This window comes from Drosophila yakuba, chromosome 3R, assembly GCF_016746365.2.
Source record: "Drosophila yakuba strain Tai18E2 chromosome 3R, Prin_Dyak_Tai18E2_2.1, whole genome shotgun sequence".
NCBI classification, from domain to species: domain Eukaryota; kingdom Metazoa; phylum Arthropoda; class Insecta; order Diptera; family Drosophilidae; genus Drosophila; species Drosophila yakuba.
In genome coordinates, this window is record NC_052530.2 from 7,649,305 (window position 1) to 7,665,327 (window position 16,023).

The 16,023-nt window shown below is 41.1% G+C and overlaps 3 protein-coding genes across 8 annotated transcripts in view; 2 read left to right on the forward strand and 1 right to left on the reverse strand.

Moving 5' to 3' along the window:
* Positions 1-6: 6 nt before the first annotated feature.
* LOC6535900 (solute carrier family 35 member B1 homolog) lies at positions 7-1,732 on the forward strand. The gene is made up of 3 exons (XM_002096480.4): positions 7-368; positions 421-882; positions 1,044-1,732. Exons 1-3 carry the CDS (start codon positions 164-166, stop codon positions 1,394-1,396), a joined length of 1,020 nt encoding a protein of 339 aa, XP_002096516.1. The 5' UTR covers positions 7-163; the 3' UTR covers positions 1,397-1,732.
* Positions 1,733-2,129: 397 nt separating this feature from the next.
* LOC6535904 (5'-AMP-activated protein kinase subunit gamma-1) overlaps positions 2,130-16,023 on the forward strand; it is a 65,377-nt gene continuing 51,483 nt past the window's right edge. Inside the window, exons 1-3 of one of the 6 annotated variants that reach the window (XM_015191951.3) lie at positions 2,130-2,667; positions 7,552-7,733; positions 7,909-8,063. In XM_015191951.3, the coding sequence (XP_015047437.1) occupies positions 7,589-7,733; positions 7,909-8,063 (300 nt within the window). In that variant the 5' untranslated portion in view covers positions 2,130-2,667; positions 7,552-7,588. Of the gene's footprint in view, positions 2,668-6,006; positions 6,314-7,551; positions 7,734-7,908; positions 8,064-8,907; positions 9,004-9,136; positions 9,154-10,026; positions 10,285-16,023 lie in introns of those variants that run through there. The other 5 variants (XM_039376294.2, XM_015191956.2, XM_039376293.1 and 2 more) reach the window with 5 other exon arrangements.
* On the reverse strand, positions 12,172-14,265 carry LOC6535902 (insulin-like growth factor-binding protein complex acid labile subunit). Its single transcript, XM_002096482.4, has one exon. It carries the CDS (start codon positions 14,129-14,131, stop codon positions 12,335-12,337), a length of 1,797 nt encoding a protein of 598 aa, XP_002096518.2. The 5' UTR covers positions 14,132-14,265; the 3' UTR covers positions 12,172-12,334.

Sequence of the window (16,023 nt, forward strand, 5' to 3'; positions counted from 1 at the left end):
GGCAGCACCGACCACGTATTTGATTGGATTATTTGATAGTCAACGCCAAATCACGGCACTGCAGCCGCAACTAAGGAGAATGCCAACTGTTTAGGATCGTGCATAAAGTCCGACCCAACCGAACCGCAAGTCACACGCTTCCCAAAACCGCCATCTGCCCGCCATGAATCTGCCGGAACGCAGCCGCTTTGTGATCTACGCCGTCGGCATCTTCGTATGCTACTTCTTGTACGGAATTGTCCAGGAGAAGTTGACTCGGGGCCGCTACGGTGAGGAGGTCCAGACAGACGGATCCGTGGGCGAACGCTTTACCTACGCCTTGGCCCTTGTTTGGGTGCAGTGCCTCTGCAACTATGTGTTTGCCAAGGGTAAGGATTACGTGGACTGCCAACGAATCACTTCTGATCTGTGGTCTTCTAGTGCTCCTAACCATTAGGCCGCAAAAGGAAGACACTACCAATGCGGGATCCTACGTGGCCTGCTCGCTGACGTATCTGCTGGCCATGGTTTCCACCAATATGGCCATGCGCTGGGTTCCCTATCCCACTGCTGTAGTGGGTAAATCCGCCAAACCCATCCCCGTTTTGATCCTGGGCGTGCTGATTGGTCGTAAATCCTACAGCTTGACGCGCTACGCCTGCGTACTTACCATTGTCCTGGGCGTTATCCTGTTTATGTACAAGGAAGGCAAGGTGTCCAATTTGCCGGCTGAGACCACGCTACTCGGCGAGGTGCTGCTCTTCCTCAGCCTCTCAATGGACGGATTGACTGGAGCTGTTCAGGAGCGCATCCGAGCGGCCAGTGCGCCCTCGGGTCAGCAGATGATGAGGGCCATGAATTTCTGGAGCACCCTGATGTTAGGCGTTGCCATGGTATTTACAGGTGAGTGTTAAAAATACTGTTTTATACTGTATTATATACATAAGTTAAATATTTTGCCTTAGACTTTCACTGTAAGCTTCTTTATCAAACTTACATATACGAATATTAAGTTTTTACAAATGTCATAGAGAGCATTACAAATTATGGTTCCCCTTTTTCAGGTGAGGCCAAGGAGTTCTTGTACTTCACCATCCGCCATCCCGAGGCGTGGACCCATTTGTCGCTGATAGCTGTTTGCGGCGTGCTCGGTCAGTTCTTCATCTTTCTAATGGTGGCCTGCTTTGGACCGCTGGCCTGCTCCGTGGTTACGACAACGCGAAAGTTCTTTACCGTCCTGTGCTCTGTTCTGCTGTTCGGAAACGTCCTGATTGCCCGCCAGTGGCTTGGAGCTGTCCTGGTATTCGCTGCCCTTTTTGTGGACATGCTGTACGGCAAGAAGGCACCACTGGCTTCGGCCAAAAAGCCTCCAGTTGAGGGAAAGCTATCCGAGGAGAATAAGAAGCTGACTTCGTAGAATTTAATAGATGATTGCATAGCCTTATGTACATACATATGCACATACACATATTTAGAAGACAAAGCTTTAGGCTCGAGCGGCTGCAGCGCCGAAGTTTCCCCATTTCCTAGAACTGCTTATCGTACAAAGAATTCTATCTATAGCGAACACAGCATTCGATACTTGATCTGCAACCCATTAACAGTCGTTTTAGGTAATTAAATTATTGATATCTATTAGAAAAGGAACAAATATTGTGCAAAAATTTACACCAGACCTGATGGTCTCTAACTTACAGGATCATTCAATCATGTAATGCTACAATTTATAATTAAAACGTGCTCTTTTATTAAAGGTTTGTTTTTATTTATTTGAAACCGGGTATAAAGTATAGAATGTGTTGTTCTGACAAAGGCAGTTTATGTCCTGGTTTTTTTTTTATAAATATTTCTAATGCCTCTTACTTAAATTTCGAGCGCTTACATCAAAGTTGCCACCTTACACAAAATCTGAACTATTATGTTTCCAGACAAAAGCGAAACGCTATAAAACTCAAATTAATAGATTAAATATTAATTTGCCGTTATGGTCAAATAAAACTACAAATTTAGTTAGCTACTATATGAACATAAATGCAATAAATAAAAAAGTACACAATATTGTTGTATCGATACCTCAAGGAACCAATTGGCAACAATCGATAGAAGCACTTAGTCGGCCCTGGCAACTCTAGTTTATTGCCGTAGCCGTTGCAGATACGGTCGAAATTTTCAGAATGTTTTTTAAATATATAAATCCAGCGTGCGCCATGCTTATTATACAATAAAGTAAACGGATCAAAAATTGGCGAAAAATAAAAAAAACGCGAGCTTTGAGTTTCGGAACGGAAGGAAACGCAATCGCGCAATTAACCGAAAGTTGCAAAAAGGATATGCCCTGAAGTAGCGGGAAAATGCAATAAAAATTGCAAAGAAAAGCAATAGAAATGCAAAAATTGTGAATTTTTATTGAACGAGTGCACTGTGACGTGTGATTAAAAAGAATAACAAAATTTGCTCGTTTGCATAAATCAAATAAAATATTTTCTTATTGGATGAGTCGCACTCTAGTTGTTGTTGCTGCTGCCGCTGCCAGCTGTTTCACTGTGTATTTGTTTTTGCCCTGGTGACGTCCGTGCGCGTGTGTGTGTGAGTGTCTTTTAGCTTTGGCTTAATTTTAGCAACTAAATTCGATTGAAAGTGAGTGTGGGTCGCAGCGACGCGAATAAAAGCGAAGACAAAGGCGGCAAAGTAAGTGAATTGTGTATTTATAATCGAGATATGTAAGGTGTAATTTCAAAATTGTTCAATGTAAATGTGCTCTCATGCTAACATGTTGAAGTGGGAGTGAAAGCACAACAAACAACCCCAAATTGCGGTCTTACTATCTCTTTTCCCCCTGTGGCGTGGAAGTGGCTGGTCATATGTACCGTTCGCCGGTTGTTGTTTCCTCTCTCTCCCTCTTGAAATAACGGTTAAATAGAAGCCGGCAAAATGCATTATGTAAAGTTTTAACTTGTGCCCCAATTTAATGTCATACTCCCACTTATCAGCGTGTCGTCAGACGGAATAATTGTGAAAAAGTGATTTATGCTTGCGATTCGCTGTCTCGCTCTTCTGCAGATAGCGAAATTAAGCGCCTCCAGCCCCTCTTATCGCCCGCACCAGTTCAACAATAAAATAATGACTGTCGGGCAAAACAAAGAGCACATGCATAAATAATACAGGCAGGCCACTGGGCAAAAACAAACACACACATTGCAATTCAGATGCGACATTCACACTGATAACGTGACGTCGGACAGTACGAGTGCTGGGGGAGGAGAACAATTACAAATCATTCCGTGCTATCTGAAAATGATTGTTTGACATGGTGGTAATGAACACTGAACATCACGTGTGTTTCATTATTTGATGATAGTAATAGTAGTATTCATGTTTGAAAAGTTACATATGTATCTTTTACAGTCAGATGTTCTTAAGCAAAGTGGTATTGCTACTATTACTACGTATGTACATGTATTTTGCGTAAATAAGTGGGACAACCTTATCATCTAAGAAAACATATGTAGTTTATATGACACATTTTTATTACGTAAATTTTACTACTACCATTAACTACTTTGGTACAACGTTAATCTTACATGCATATGTATGTAGGTTATTTTAATAATTGCACATTTGAATCTGTATTGGGGACTACCCATGGAACAATTCCACTATTCTTTGATATTCCACAGCTAAATAAAACCTTGAGAAGCCAATGACCTCCTACAAAGATTCAGCATATTTTCCCTTTGACCCCTACAGACATAATCACTCTTACTTTTCTGGCCTCTCAATCGTAACGGCTCACCTGAGGCCAATAAACGCTCCGGACATATTCGAGAATAAAAGCAAAGCAAATTTAGCGGGCAATAGTTAGAGAATCAATCCTTTGGACAGTATTTATAAACACCCTTTCCTGTCTGCTTTTCTTAATTCATTTGTTGAGTTCGTGTGTGCCCAAATGTCTGCCCCAGGAACATCGCTCACCAATTCACCCATCAACCACCCACCATCCATGATGTCATTCACTGCGGGCCATCGAGTCACATGTTTCGATTTGGATGTGCGCCCAAACGAAAGGCGAAATAACGAAAATTAAGAACATTTCCTTTGTAGTGAGGAAAAGCTTAGCTATTTCTTCTCTTTAGACGCAAATCGCGTAAAGTTCTTCGCCAAGCAAAACGTAAAAATTGTTAGGATATGTGCTGTTGAAAATAACGATAGACGGACGGACTGTGAGTAGGTGTTTATGCACTGAGAAAAAATTGTCTTATAATATTTTCACAACAAATAATCCACGTTGCATAGTGAGTAACAATTAATTGTTTAAATTGATCAAGTAGTCGCAGATTGACATAAATAAGTTTAAAACTCCTTCCCATATACTTTTCTCAGTGTATGCTTTATAGGAGCACTACAACAGTAAGTTGGCACTTTGTTAATAATGTTTTTAATTTCATTGACAGTGCAATAAAGTTCTGTTTACTGTTTGCTTTTAATTTTTCCGCTGGTTGAGTTTCAAATCAATTTTAATTGGCATTGATTTGAGATTGGCGTTTTACCTAATCGGAGAACAAAGAACCTCTTTATTGCCTTTGGCATAGTGCGAATTAATGCATAAAAATTATAAATAAGTTAGGGAACATCATGAAAGCTTAAACTTTTGATCATTCCTACTTCCTGCTGAATTCAATTTTGGGGTAAATCCTAACTATATTGGGCTGCTGCAGCTATATTCATTCCTTCATGATGATGGTTGAATACCATATGCATGTGAAATGGAACTCTATCAATTTACCATCATTAGATTCACCATTGTGGTTTTCATGCGTACAAGAAAAAGCTATTGAGATAAGGAGGTACATATGTATGTACATACATATATAAAGTACTTTATAAGGAATAAATTCCCTTTATGACTTGGGGGCTTTTCAATATCACTTTATTGAATATGAACTCTTGATTACCATTTATTAGGTCATCCCATCCATTTGCATATCTGTTTTGTTTTTATCAATTCATCACATTCTTGTGCAATTCCACGACAGAAGTCAGATTAAGTCCTATTTCATCACTTTGACACAATGTGCGACTGAGTCGCTAGATGATTCCATTGGACTTTTGTTTTTTCATCCTCCCAATTGTCAAAATCCTCCGCCCACAATTGTCCATCTGCTTTCAATTAGCAGACATGCACCACATGCCCCTCCCCCCTCCAATGGGGGGCGGTGCGCTCACGTGTCGCCAACAGCTGATGGCGGAGCTTTCTCTGGTGTCGTGTACGCGATTTCTGGCACTTTCTAGGAGCACCGCTCTTGTTCTCTTTATTATGCAGGCCTATCCTTCTCTCCATTTATCCGGTACTTTTAGGGACATGTATTTTCTTGCTCCCACATGGGTTTTGTTTACAAACAATACCCACAGAGATATATAAATCTAATTCTATAAACGTATTAAATGTCTTTTAAAATGTCCAGAAAATTTCATTTGCAAACACTGATGCCCAAAGAGGGAAAAGTGTAGTTGGGACTTTCATTTTATCTGCAATTTTATGAATTAAATATACTGCAGAGCTCTCTCGCTCTCCTTATCTCCGATGCTACTTATTGCACGGCCGCTTTTGCTCTCTCACACTCTCTCACTGCATTTGGTTGCAGTGGTGGTGGTGGTGGCCACTCGTTTCAGCCACTTCTTCTCGCTGACTTCTGAATTCTGACTTCGGATTCGGTTTATTTTGGTGCTGCATTCGTTTTGGCCGCGTTTCGTTTTAGCTTTCGGGTCCTCTTGTTGTTGTTTTGCCAATTTCGCTTTTGGCAGTTGCATAAAGTGAAACAAACGAGAAATAAATTCCGCAGCAGGTCGGCCGCTCTGATTCTCTTAGTCTGCCGCTCTCTTCGCGTCTCTTTGTTTTTATTATTTTGTTCCAAGTGCTCAGTCGAGATGTGTTAGCAGCGCGTTCTAAATGCTATTTTTTATTGGTGCTGTTTTAGTGTTTCGGTGTTAATTTGTCGGGCATAAAAAGAGGTGCAGAAAATCAATAAAATATTATAAAACATTTCGAAACACGCAAAGTCACGAGTTTGTCAATTCCCACTGACCATCTGTACAAGTGGCGTATGAGCAATATATGTATATCGCATGTTTGGTTGTGCGTGTTATGCAAACGTTTTTCGGCAAAGCAGCTGAAAAATCAAGTTAACATAATACAACAAAACGATACATAATACAATAAATACTAAATTAAATAAATACTTACATCGTAATGGTTCTACTTAAAGTGAAAGTGTTTATAATTCACTATTTCTATCTAAACTGCTGAGGCAAAGCAATTTATATAAACATTACTAAGGTAAATGTAAAATCCTGATCTTTATCTTTGTTAACGTAAATATCCCAAAATCCAAGGGTTGAAATAAGTTAATTGAAAAACGTAATTGTGCTCAGAGTATATAACAAAGTAGGAGATTTTTCGTAAATTACTTAAATATTGTTTACTTTTGTGTAGGCCGCTGACTTTAGTCGCAGTTCAATAAATGATATATGCAACTTACCGTCAAATGAAGCTGTCGAGCTTTTTATTGTTGTGCCTAGCATTGGCGGCAATCAAAAATTCCTCTTGATGCTCGGAAATTAGTCACATAGATGATGTCTCATCTGAGTAAACAATTTCGTTTTTTGCGACATTTTGGAAATGCCAAACAGGTTCAATTAAGGAAATATAAACAAAAGATAAAAGAAATATTAAATGCTTGGCTGCCGTTTTTAATTCTGCGCAGCCAGGCAATCAACCAAATATATCACACATACGCCACGTTGCCGCGTGGCGCTGAGTCAGCTGTTCACCCCCACCGCTTTTCCTATATATTTCTGCAGTTGAATGACTTGTGTGGCACACTTTTCAGGAATTCGTTCATGCACTTTTCGAGATTTTCAATTATGATTTCCGCAAAGAGAGAGAGAAAGAGCGTAGCCACTTTGCACATTATGCAGTCTGCTTAGAGGCGCCAAGAAAGCTATGTTAAAGTAAACTCGCGTGCAATGAGCTGGCAAAGTCAACTTTTCGACTGCCTCTGACCACTGCACAGTGGGCTGAACTCAGATTGCCAAGTAAAATAAACCAACAGCTAGATAACTAACTCGTGCATTGAGATGGTGTTGAAATACCTAATCCAAAGCCCTCCCAATAACCAACGTGGCGTATTAGTAATTAGTAATGAACATGAGCTGTAGCTCAGTTGGTTACGAACCAACTTCATTCATTTAAATTCGTTCATGTAAAGTCCATATACAATTTTTTACGATACATCAGATGCATCATATATTATATTAATAACTTACCCCCTTAATGGCATATGTTAGGGTATTTTTCTGGTTGTATTCGAGAAATCCTCTTTTTATCTAATTTTTGCCCATGTATTTTTAAGAACTCAGGAAAATTTTTTTTTATATACCCCCCACAGGGATTAATATAATCTCATTCTCTAATGACTTTAATTTCAGTGAGTTTAAGTTTTTTTTGTCAAAAGTACAATACAATTAGACCACCTGTGCGCATTATTGATTTCATTTTCTCACACTTCATTGCAGCTCCTGCCGAGGCCGACGAGGAAGCATCAGCTACAGGATGCAGAGCAGTGCCGGCGGAGCGTCGGGGGGGAGCAACTACGAGGACGTAGCCGCCGCTCGGCGAGGCCGCTTCCGAGTAACCTCCTCCACGCCACAGGGTCCGCCCGAAACGACGCTCGGCCGCTTCCGTCTCATGCCCACATGTAAGTTGCTTTAGTTCGTTTGCCTTTAAATTAGGAGTTTATACATACTTAATAGGTTTATCTAAAACTCTTCGCTTTACTTGGCTCTAATTTGGGTTATTAGTCATTACAGCTACATGTCTAGTGCTGAAAAATGTCTAGTGCAGAATACTGACCCCTTCTTTCTCCATTGCAGCTAATTATGGCGCCATTTCGCCAATCCTCCAGCGGGGTCGCTTCGCCGTGATTCCCGAAGAGCCCCAAGCCGGCTCCCCCGCATTGGGAACTCCTCCGCCGGGCAGCCGAACAGCGCGTTCTCCATCGCCCGAGTGGGACTTCGACATTGAGCAGGTGAGTGGCTAATATGGATTGATCAAACAGCAGCTATGGTGTTTTCATCGAGAAAACCTATTTTTGAGAGCATTTAAAGTGTATTTGTTGCGTCCCTGGCCCTATTTTAAATGGACCAAGTGAAGTTCGTGAATGTGCGGAACTTCAGCGACTCCGATTTCGAGTACTTTGCTGTTTCTGGTGGCGTCATTTTGTGCTTCTAGGTGGCCTCAGTGCATTGCGCCATTTTTATTGATTTTTGTTGGCTTGGCCGAAGTTTCGAAGAGTTTGGGTTGGCTCCGCAAGTGTAAAAGGCAAGTCAAGGCAACTAATTCGGATATTTCGGATTATTTATGGGACATAAATTCGAATTCTAGCATTATGATGGAAATAGGAATATGCTAATTAGGGTTCGATGATTTTGTTGGGTTAGGCTAGATAAAGCTATATTTTTTATAGTAAACTGTTCACATTTTCAATTTTTGGTCACACCAAAGAGCGTAGTAGTTTTCGCAATTCAAGCTCTGCGCCTTTTTGGCGCCCAAATTGGTGGTACATGACCCAAGCTGCTTGTTACAAACCACACGCTCCGATCTGGCAACGTGTTGGTTCATCAGTATGACCGTAGCCGGAAAGTGCAAAGCGTATTTCATTTAAAATAACTTCTCTTTAACTATTGGTTTATATTAGAGTGAATTTTTGGCTCGTAATACGGGTTGGAATGTAAATCGTAAATCAGTTGCAATAATTTCAATCATTTTACAAATATCCAGTTATCGAAAATACTAAATCTACTTCTATAAACCGCACTCCCATTCCAACAACATTGGGAAAAGATCTGTAGCGATAACGATAGGCACAGAGTAAGACCTTTTCTGCGGGATTTCTCCCCCGATGACGATGACAATAATCGTGAGTTTGGTTGCGAACTCTGCTTGGTGAAAACGCAGCGGATTACGAGGTTGGAAAAAACTTTTTGATTCGCGTTAAAAAACGGCAGTGCAGTGAAAAACAATCAAAATTAAATGTTAATAACTAATCACTAATTTATTATAAATAAATTGATTGAGAGTAATTTCGAGTGTGGTGTCAGGATAGCGTATCCACACCAGTAAGTGGCTCGGCAATATTATTTTTTTGTGATAAGCTGCGTGAACAGCTTTTAATTGTGCGCGAATGGAATGCAGAAATTGCATTGACAACAGCAACGACGCACAATCGATCTTTGTTCTTTTGAATGCGCAAATGAATTGTGAAACTTCTTCCTTGTTTCACAAAACAATAGCTCTAATCGCTGTTCCTTCCCATGCATAAATATGTACATCTACATGTTCATCTGTACATCCATATAAAAAATCAATAATCGGCGATCAGCTGTTACGCATACAAACAAACACATGGCGTCGCCTGCTGCTGCTGGAAAGAGCAACCAAAACGTTTTGGAAATTTTCCACGGACAAATACTTTTATTTGCCCAGATTCGCTATTTCCTTGTTTTGTGCCAGTTTCTGTCTGTGCCTCGCGCAGTAATGAAATTGATTCTTAATAAAAAGTTGCAAATACGTCCTGCTCTTTTGCTCCTCTTCTTGCCCCTTCCATTGTCCGATCAGCTTCGGTGCGTGTTCCAATTGGAAAGTCGAGTACAAAGTGGAAGCGCGCGCCCGAATAAATTTTCCTTTTTATTTTTTATGGCTCGCATTCTTTTCTTTTATTAAGATCGATTCGGTTGTTGTTGCTGTTGTTTTCGTGCTTGTGATTTATTTGGTGTTGAACAAAATGGCTGATAATTAGCCGAGTGAAATGAGTGGTGTAATCTAATCTAAAAATTCAACACCTCGAAAGTGTTTGGACATCCAGTGAAAAGTAGTCATTATAATTTCGCCCTAATCTCTGAATACGTGTACATATATACATATGTACATATAATGCGCCAACACAACCAGCTAATTCGTTACGTCTCTTCTTATTTACAATAATATTTTAGCGCAGCTAAATGCCTAATCGCAAAATTGTTTACAAAAGTTCTGTTTTCCACCCGTTCAGGTGAACGTGAATGTGTAAAGTGTAAATGTGTAATTGTGGAAATGTGTAAATGTGTACGTGAGTGCGGATGTGTATGTGCTCCTGTGTCTGTGAGCCTGTCAAATTAATTTTTAACCGAAATTCGACGATTGTGATTCTGCAATCTGCAATCGAATCAAAAACACATCCAATTACTGATACTGATTAATAAACACAAAAGGTGGGTGCCAGTTCTTTCTATAATTATCAAAAACATGATTTATTTCAGTGCCTTAATTTCTTTTTGTGTTGATATGAGCGCGTTTGACGTTTGATTTTCCCCAAATCTTTTCCATCTGCCTTTTGTGTCGGTGACTAAGTTGAGTGGGTGGGAAATTCCCCAGTTCGCGGCGACGCTGGAAAATACCCAAAATCGCGGACACTTTGGATTTCATAGTTAGATTTTTGAAACTTAGATGTTGTTTTTGTATTTCGAGCGTTCAGGTATTTTAGAACAATTTAATTTACATTTTTATGTTTGGTGGAATAAAAAGAATAATAATATATGTATCTTTCCAAAGCTTAGTATGTTGTTTTGGGAAATTTTTCTTCAACCAATTTAGTTTTTGAAATTAAAATCGTAAGTCGATAGCGACATTGTGATAATAATATTACACAGAACTTTAAAACAAAATCAAGAACCTTAGAAATTTATCAACATAACATATTTTGAGGTCTTACTTGAATTCTTTATACAATTTGATTGGTCGTAAAAACACGATTTGGGACATTCTTCGAGAAACTCAAGTTTTGTTGGATGTTTTAAAACTTATTTAAGTTATAAGCTATAAAACCATGAGTGCCTTTCTTATTATCACAATACCTACTACCTCTTAGACATTGACTAATTAAGCAAACACACTTCAACTGAATTCTCAGAAATTGGGGAAGATAGCTACTGAAGTTTCCAATCAGCTAGCTTCGAACTTTGATCTGCGATACAACTAATAGAACTCACAGATATTCACACTCTATGGTAATACTGAATGTTCGCACTTACAGCTGGCACGATTTGCGTGCCAATTACCTCAAAACAATAATAAATTGCACTGCCAATATACACAAACCGTATTCGAAATTCGTGTACGAATGGATATATGTATAATGGAATATCTGTAGATTATTCCTAATCACATGCACACGATACTCCGGATCAGCAGATTGGCCAGTGATCGGATCGTCGAGTTCCGTGGGATTGGATTGGTTTTTTCTGCCCTTCCTTTCGAAGTGGCTGCACTGAAACCGAAACTGTTTGTTTATCTTAGCAATTAGTTACCAATAAATGTGTGAGCAAGCGAATCGTAGGAACAGAGCGTAAATAATCAAAACTGCTGGCATTAGCAGATGGCAATTTATATCTGAAGTCTTAAGCTATTCGATCGAATTCCATATTGTTGTTTAGTTTCCGAAAATATTGGTTCTGTAATTGACTTGACTTTGTCCAATTGCTCAAGTTCTTCGAGCCCCTCAATCTTCTCTTTGGCCACCAGCTGTCCCCTTGTTTATCTTTTTTGTTTGCCAGCCCGAGTTGAACGAACCTCTTTCAATATCTTTTAGCAAGGGAACACAAAGCACCGCCATTGCTGTGCTCGAAAAACAATATTTTTGTTTAAATATTATTGTACGTATACGACACAGCGACCAACAAATATTTACTAAATGTGGTCATTTTGAAAATTGCATTGATTTTGGGGGCTGGGAATGCAACCTCAGCAGAGAAAAAGAGTATGGGCAGCAGATTTGGTTTGGAGACTAGGGAACCAAAGTCAAGATCCTCGACTATCAGATACCCGTTACTCAGCCTGTGGGAGTAGTGGGCGTGGCAAAATTGGGAAACAAACTTGCGGTAGTTGGTTGTCTCTGGAATCTGCATGTCTAGCTCAATTTTCAAGTTGTTGTAGTTCCTGAGATTTCGTTGTTCATACGGACGTTCATACGGACGGACAGACTGATGGACAGATGGTCATGGCCAAATCGGCTCGGCTAGTGATCATGATCAAAAATATATATATGGTATACAGGGTTGGAACTGCTTCCTCCTACCTGTTAGGTACTTTTGAAGGACGAGTGAAAAATGATTTCTTTATTAGACTGGAAAATTGTATGTTTAATGCTGAGAAGGTTTAGAAAATTCCTCATTTATATGTGTATATAATTGTAAAGCTTTTAAAATGTGATCACATAAAATAGACAATGTATTACATCGTTTGGAACCAAAAATGTGGGGAGCTTTAGACGGACAAGGTCACCTGACTCCAAACTGTTTTGTTGAGCACTTCAAGGGCCTGAATCTGATCATTCAATTGGGAGAGTTTACTGGACATCAAATCAAACTTGGACTCAAAGTGCTGCACCACCGCTTTGAGTTCCTCACGCAGTTTGTCCACCTCACTTGAGTCAGAATTACTTGTTGTTGGGGAGGACTCCACACTGGCAGAGATTTCCGAGGAGGAAAAATCCACACCCTCCTTTTCGGGTAAGCGATACATGCAGGCTATTCCGTGAAAGTATTCCCCCGGGAAATCCGGATCGTAGTTGTCCACTGTGTAGGCAATGCCATTGGCACGGATGAGGACATCCATAATGTTTCTCAGGTTGAAGCAGTTCCAATTATTGCCATGAATGTAGAAGTGAGTTAGTTGCGTGAGTGTAGGGAACGCGGAGGGATCGATTTCCGTCAGATTATTACCGGAAATGTCCAGCTTTTGCAGATTTTGCATACCCTGCAGAGCTTCCAGCGGCAGCTCCACCTGGCCCGTATTCCGCAGCACCAGCATCTGCAGGTGTGGCGTCCGCCAGCCCTCGGGCAACTGACCCAGCCTCGGATTGTCCGCCACATCCAGGTGCCGGAGTCTGGGCACCCGGCTCAACGACGCCAGCTGAATCAGCGAGTTGTTGCGCAGCACCAAGTGCTCCAGGGCCTCCGAGGCGGGGAAGTACAGCTCCCGCACGCGATTGTCGCTCAGATCGACATTCGTCACCGATCCGTACAAATTGACACGGTCCAGCGAGCAATTGCGAACGGTCAGATTGGTGGCATTAATGTTCAGTAGAAGCACAACCAGCTCGGGGTTATGCGATAGATCCACGTACTGCATCTGGTGATGTGGTCCCCGGGATCGAAAGGCGTACTCGCCCACCTCCCGCAGTCGGTTTTTCTGCATGGCGACCGACAAGATGCCCGGATTGTGAACAAATAAATCGCTTTCAATGGTGGTCAGTTGGTTATCGGCCAGGCCCACGTGCCGCAGACTCTTCAGGTCGGCAAATACACCCTCGGGTAAATCCTCCAGGCGATTCTCAGTGAGATCCAGGTACTGCAAGTTTGCGAGATTATCAAACGCACCCGCTTGCAGTTTGCCCAGTTTGTTGCGATTCAGGAAGAGAAACTCCAAGTTTCCGGCTCCCCTGAAGGTTTTCGTGGGCAGCACTTCGATAAGATTATCGCTCAGCAGAAGGATCACTAGCTTATCCGCGCCAATGGAAAAGTTCTCCCAGTAAATGAAGCGGATGCCACAGCCTCGCATGTCCAGCTCACTGACCTCCAGAGTGTAAAATAATCGCAGGGGAAAGTTTGTGAAGGTGCAGTTCTCGAAGATCAGGGTTCGCGACTGCTCCTCATCGCCGACTTCGTAGGTGGTGCCATCCTCAGCAATCCGCACCTCCGTTGGCAGATCAAAGGTGGCCTTCTCGTCCTCTCCCGCAAACTCAAAACCCCTGCAGCTGGTTACCTTGCCCTCCGTTTGACAATGACCTTCCAAGCTGGAAACCAGCACGATTCTAGATAGATTCTCCACATCTGTATCCGCGTTCTCCTCAGCACCAGTTGTGGCCGTCAATGAGATCAGCAAACAGCTCCAGAGGAACGGCAGACAATTCCGGACGTACATTTGGCGTGCTCCACGATTCACGTTCGACCTGAAACTGATTCCAAACGATGACCGCCAAACGCCTGGCCAGATAAGCCCTGCTATAATGCTCAAATAACGATCATCAGTTCTATATAATTTCCAGCCCATTCTATTCATGGTGTTTTGATTTTGCGAAAAAAATATGGTTCATCTGAGGCGAGTACAGTTCGTTTCGAAAGTGTAAGTCAGAGAATTTTAGGCAATCGAAATGGCAACGAATTTCTCAAATGGTTAGAAATATGGCTTACTTTTTAAATTCTGATCAGTGGAAACCAAGAGCAAACATGTAATTTGTTGGTAATTCAAGAATTTTCAAGAAATATAGAGCTTTAAAAATCGCTGTAAATGCGATACTGCTGACTACGTAACAGACTTAATTAGAATTATTCGTTAGAGAGCTAAAATATTAGAAATATCTATTGAAAGGAAAATAACGTCTATTGCTGTATGTGAGATAGGAAAATCGGGTTGGTTTTGTAGTCACCATTATTTTGACACTTGTTTGTGCTCTCCATTTATTATTCATTATTTCTGCTGCCCCATGGAGTTCTCGCTCTGTTGCTTCCATTCGAAATCCCGGCGAGACTCACTAAGTTCGAACAAAACATTGTACAATATCTGCGGAGCAGTTCCAACCAGCAGTTCCCTGTGTTGCCTTATCATGAAGTGTTTACTCGGCGATTTGCTGAACAAAAGGTGGAAATCTCTTGGCTGCTGATAGTGGACATGAGACACTCGCCCAGTGCTGGCCATATCGAAAACACCCTTATGTAAGGGTATTTTCACGGGCCTAAATGGCTTTTACCATCGAAATTGGGCGAAGTGATTCTTAAAATACGTGCAACTTACACATCACCCATCTAACATTTGACTGCCTTGCGCTGAATATTTTTGCTGATTATTGCGCGAATGACTCAATATTTATCAAGCAAACTATTTAGTGGAGGGCATTTGAGTTTCGGCTCGATAAGAGCACCCGAGCTTCCGTTAACTGCTTGTCGTTTTTATTCTTTTTTTTTTTATAATTTTTTGTTGTTTTTAAGCAATCATTTGCTTTGGCAATCGTTTGGCATGGGTTCAGCGATGAGCAGCAAGAATGGATGCCACCCTTGCACGAAAACATCCATAAATTATCCAACCCAGAACTTTCGCCTGCCTGCCGCAGCGACTGCGAAGTGGTGACATGTCAGTGGAAAAATGTGTAAAATATTTAGCCAATATATCGACGTGCGAGCGGGTTGAGAACACGTTCAACCTGCTTTCAGTCGCTCAATTAGCCAGTTGCAGCTTAGCGGGCGAAAACAAAAAGATTGTGACAGGCAAAGCCTTATTAATTTGTATGCAAACAAATTTATTCGCTTGTTGAAATGTAAAAAACGAATTTTCCATTCGATTTTGGTGGGATTTGCTGGGCTTTGGCCTGGCAAACAATTTGAATATCGATGTCCAATTTTTCCACTTTACGTATTACAATTGAGCCGCCTATTTGCACTGCGCTTATTATGAGCCAATGGTTTCTAAATTACGCGACTCGAGACTGCTTTTGTTCTTTCCAGGGCATTTGCTATAGCCATATCTACATATATCTATTGTAGCTCAATTGAAACGGCATGACTTCGTTTAGCGATACACTTTTTCGTCTGTGCCCCCTTTGTTGAATTCAATTTGCCGCAATTACTTTGCATACAAGCCGCAAGAGTGAGAATTACCAGCAGAATTTGTTCAGCTTTTCTGCCGCCAAGAGACTTTGCCCCGCCGTCTGTACTTCATTCAAATCAAATTCCCCCAATAGTTTAGCAGTGTAAACAAATGCGATACAGAAATATATAAATCAGCATACTCGTACAGCCGCACTTTTTGCCTCTATTGTGGGTGATTTTATATGGCGCCTTCGGTTTATGGCACTTGATTTATTTCATTAGGTTTATTGGTCATTCGAACACTAAATGTTCAGGATATGCAAAGGTTGTTCCACCCATCTGACTGCACCGATGACGAAATCGGTAATG

Bases quoted from the DNA above. Each gene is read 5' to 3' on its own strand.
- LOC6535900 (XM_002096480.4), top strand. From the start codon at position 164: ATGAATCTGCCGGAACGCAGCCGCTTTGTGATCTACGCCGTCGGCATC. The intron at 369-420 runs GTAAGGATTACG...GTGGTCTTCTAG, and splicing joins CAACTATGTGTTTGCCAAGG to TGCTCCTAACCATTAGGCCG. The intron at 883-1,043 runs GTGAGTGTTAAA...CCCCTTTTTCAG, and splicing joins CGTTGCCATGGTATTTACAG to GTGAGGCCAAGGAGTTCTTG.
- LOC6535902 (XM_002096482.4), bottom strand. From the start codon at position 14,131: ATGAATAGAATGGGCTGGAAATTATATAGAACTGATGATCGTTATTTG.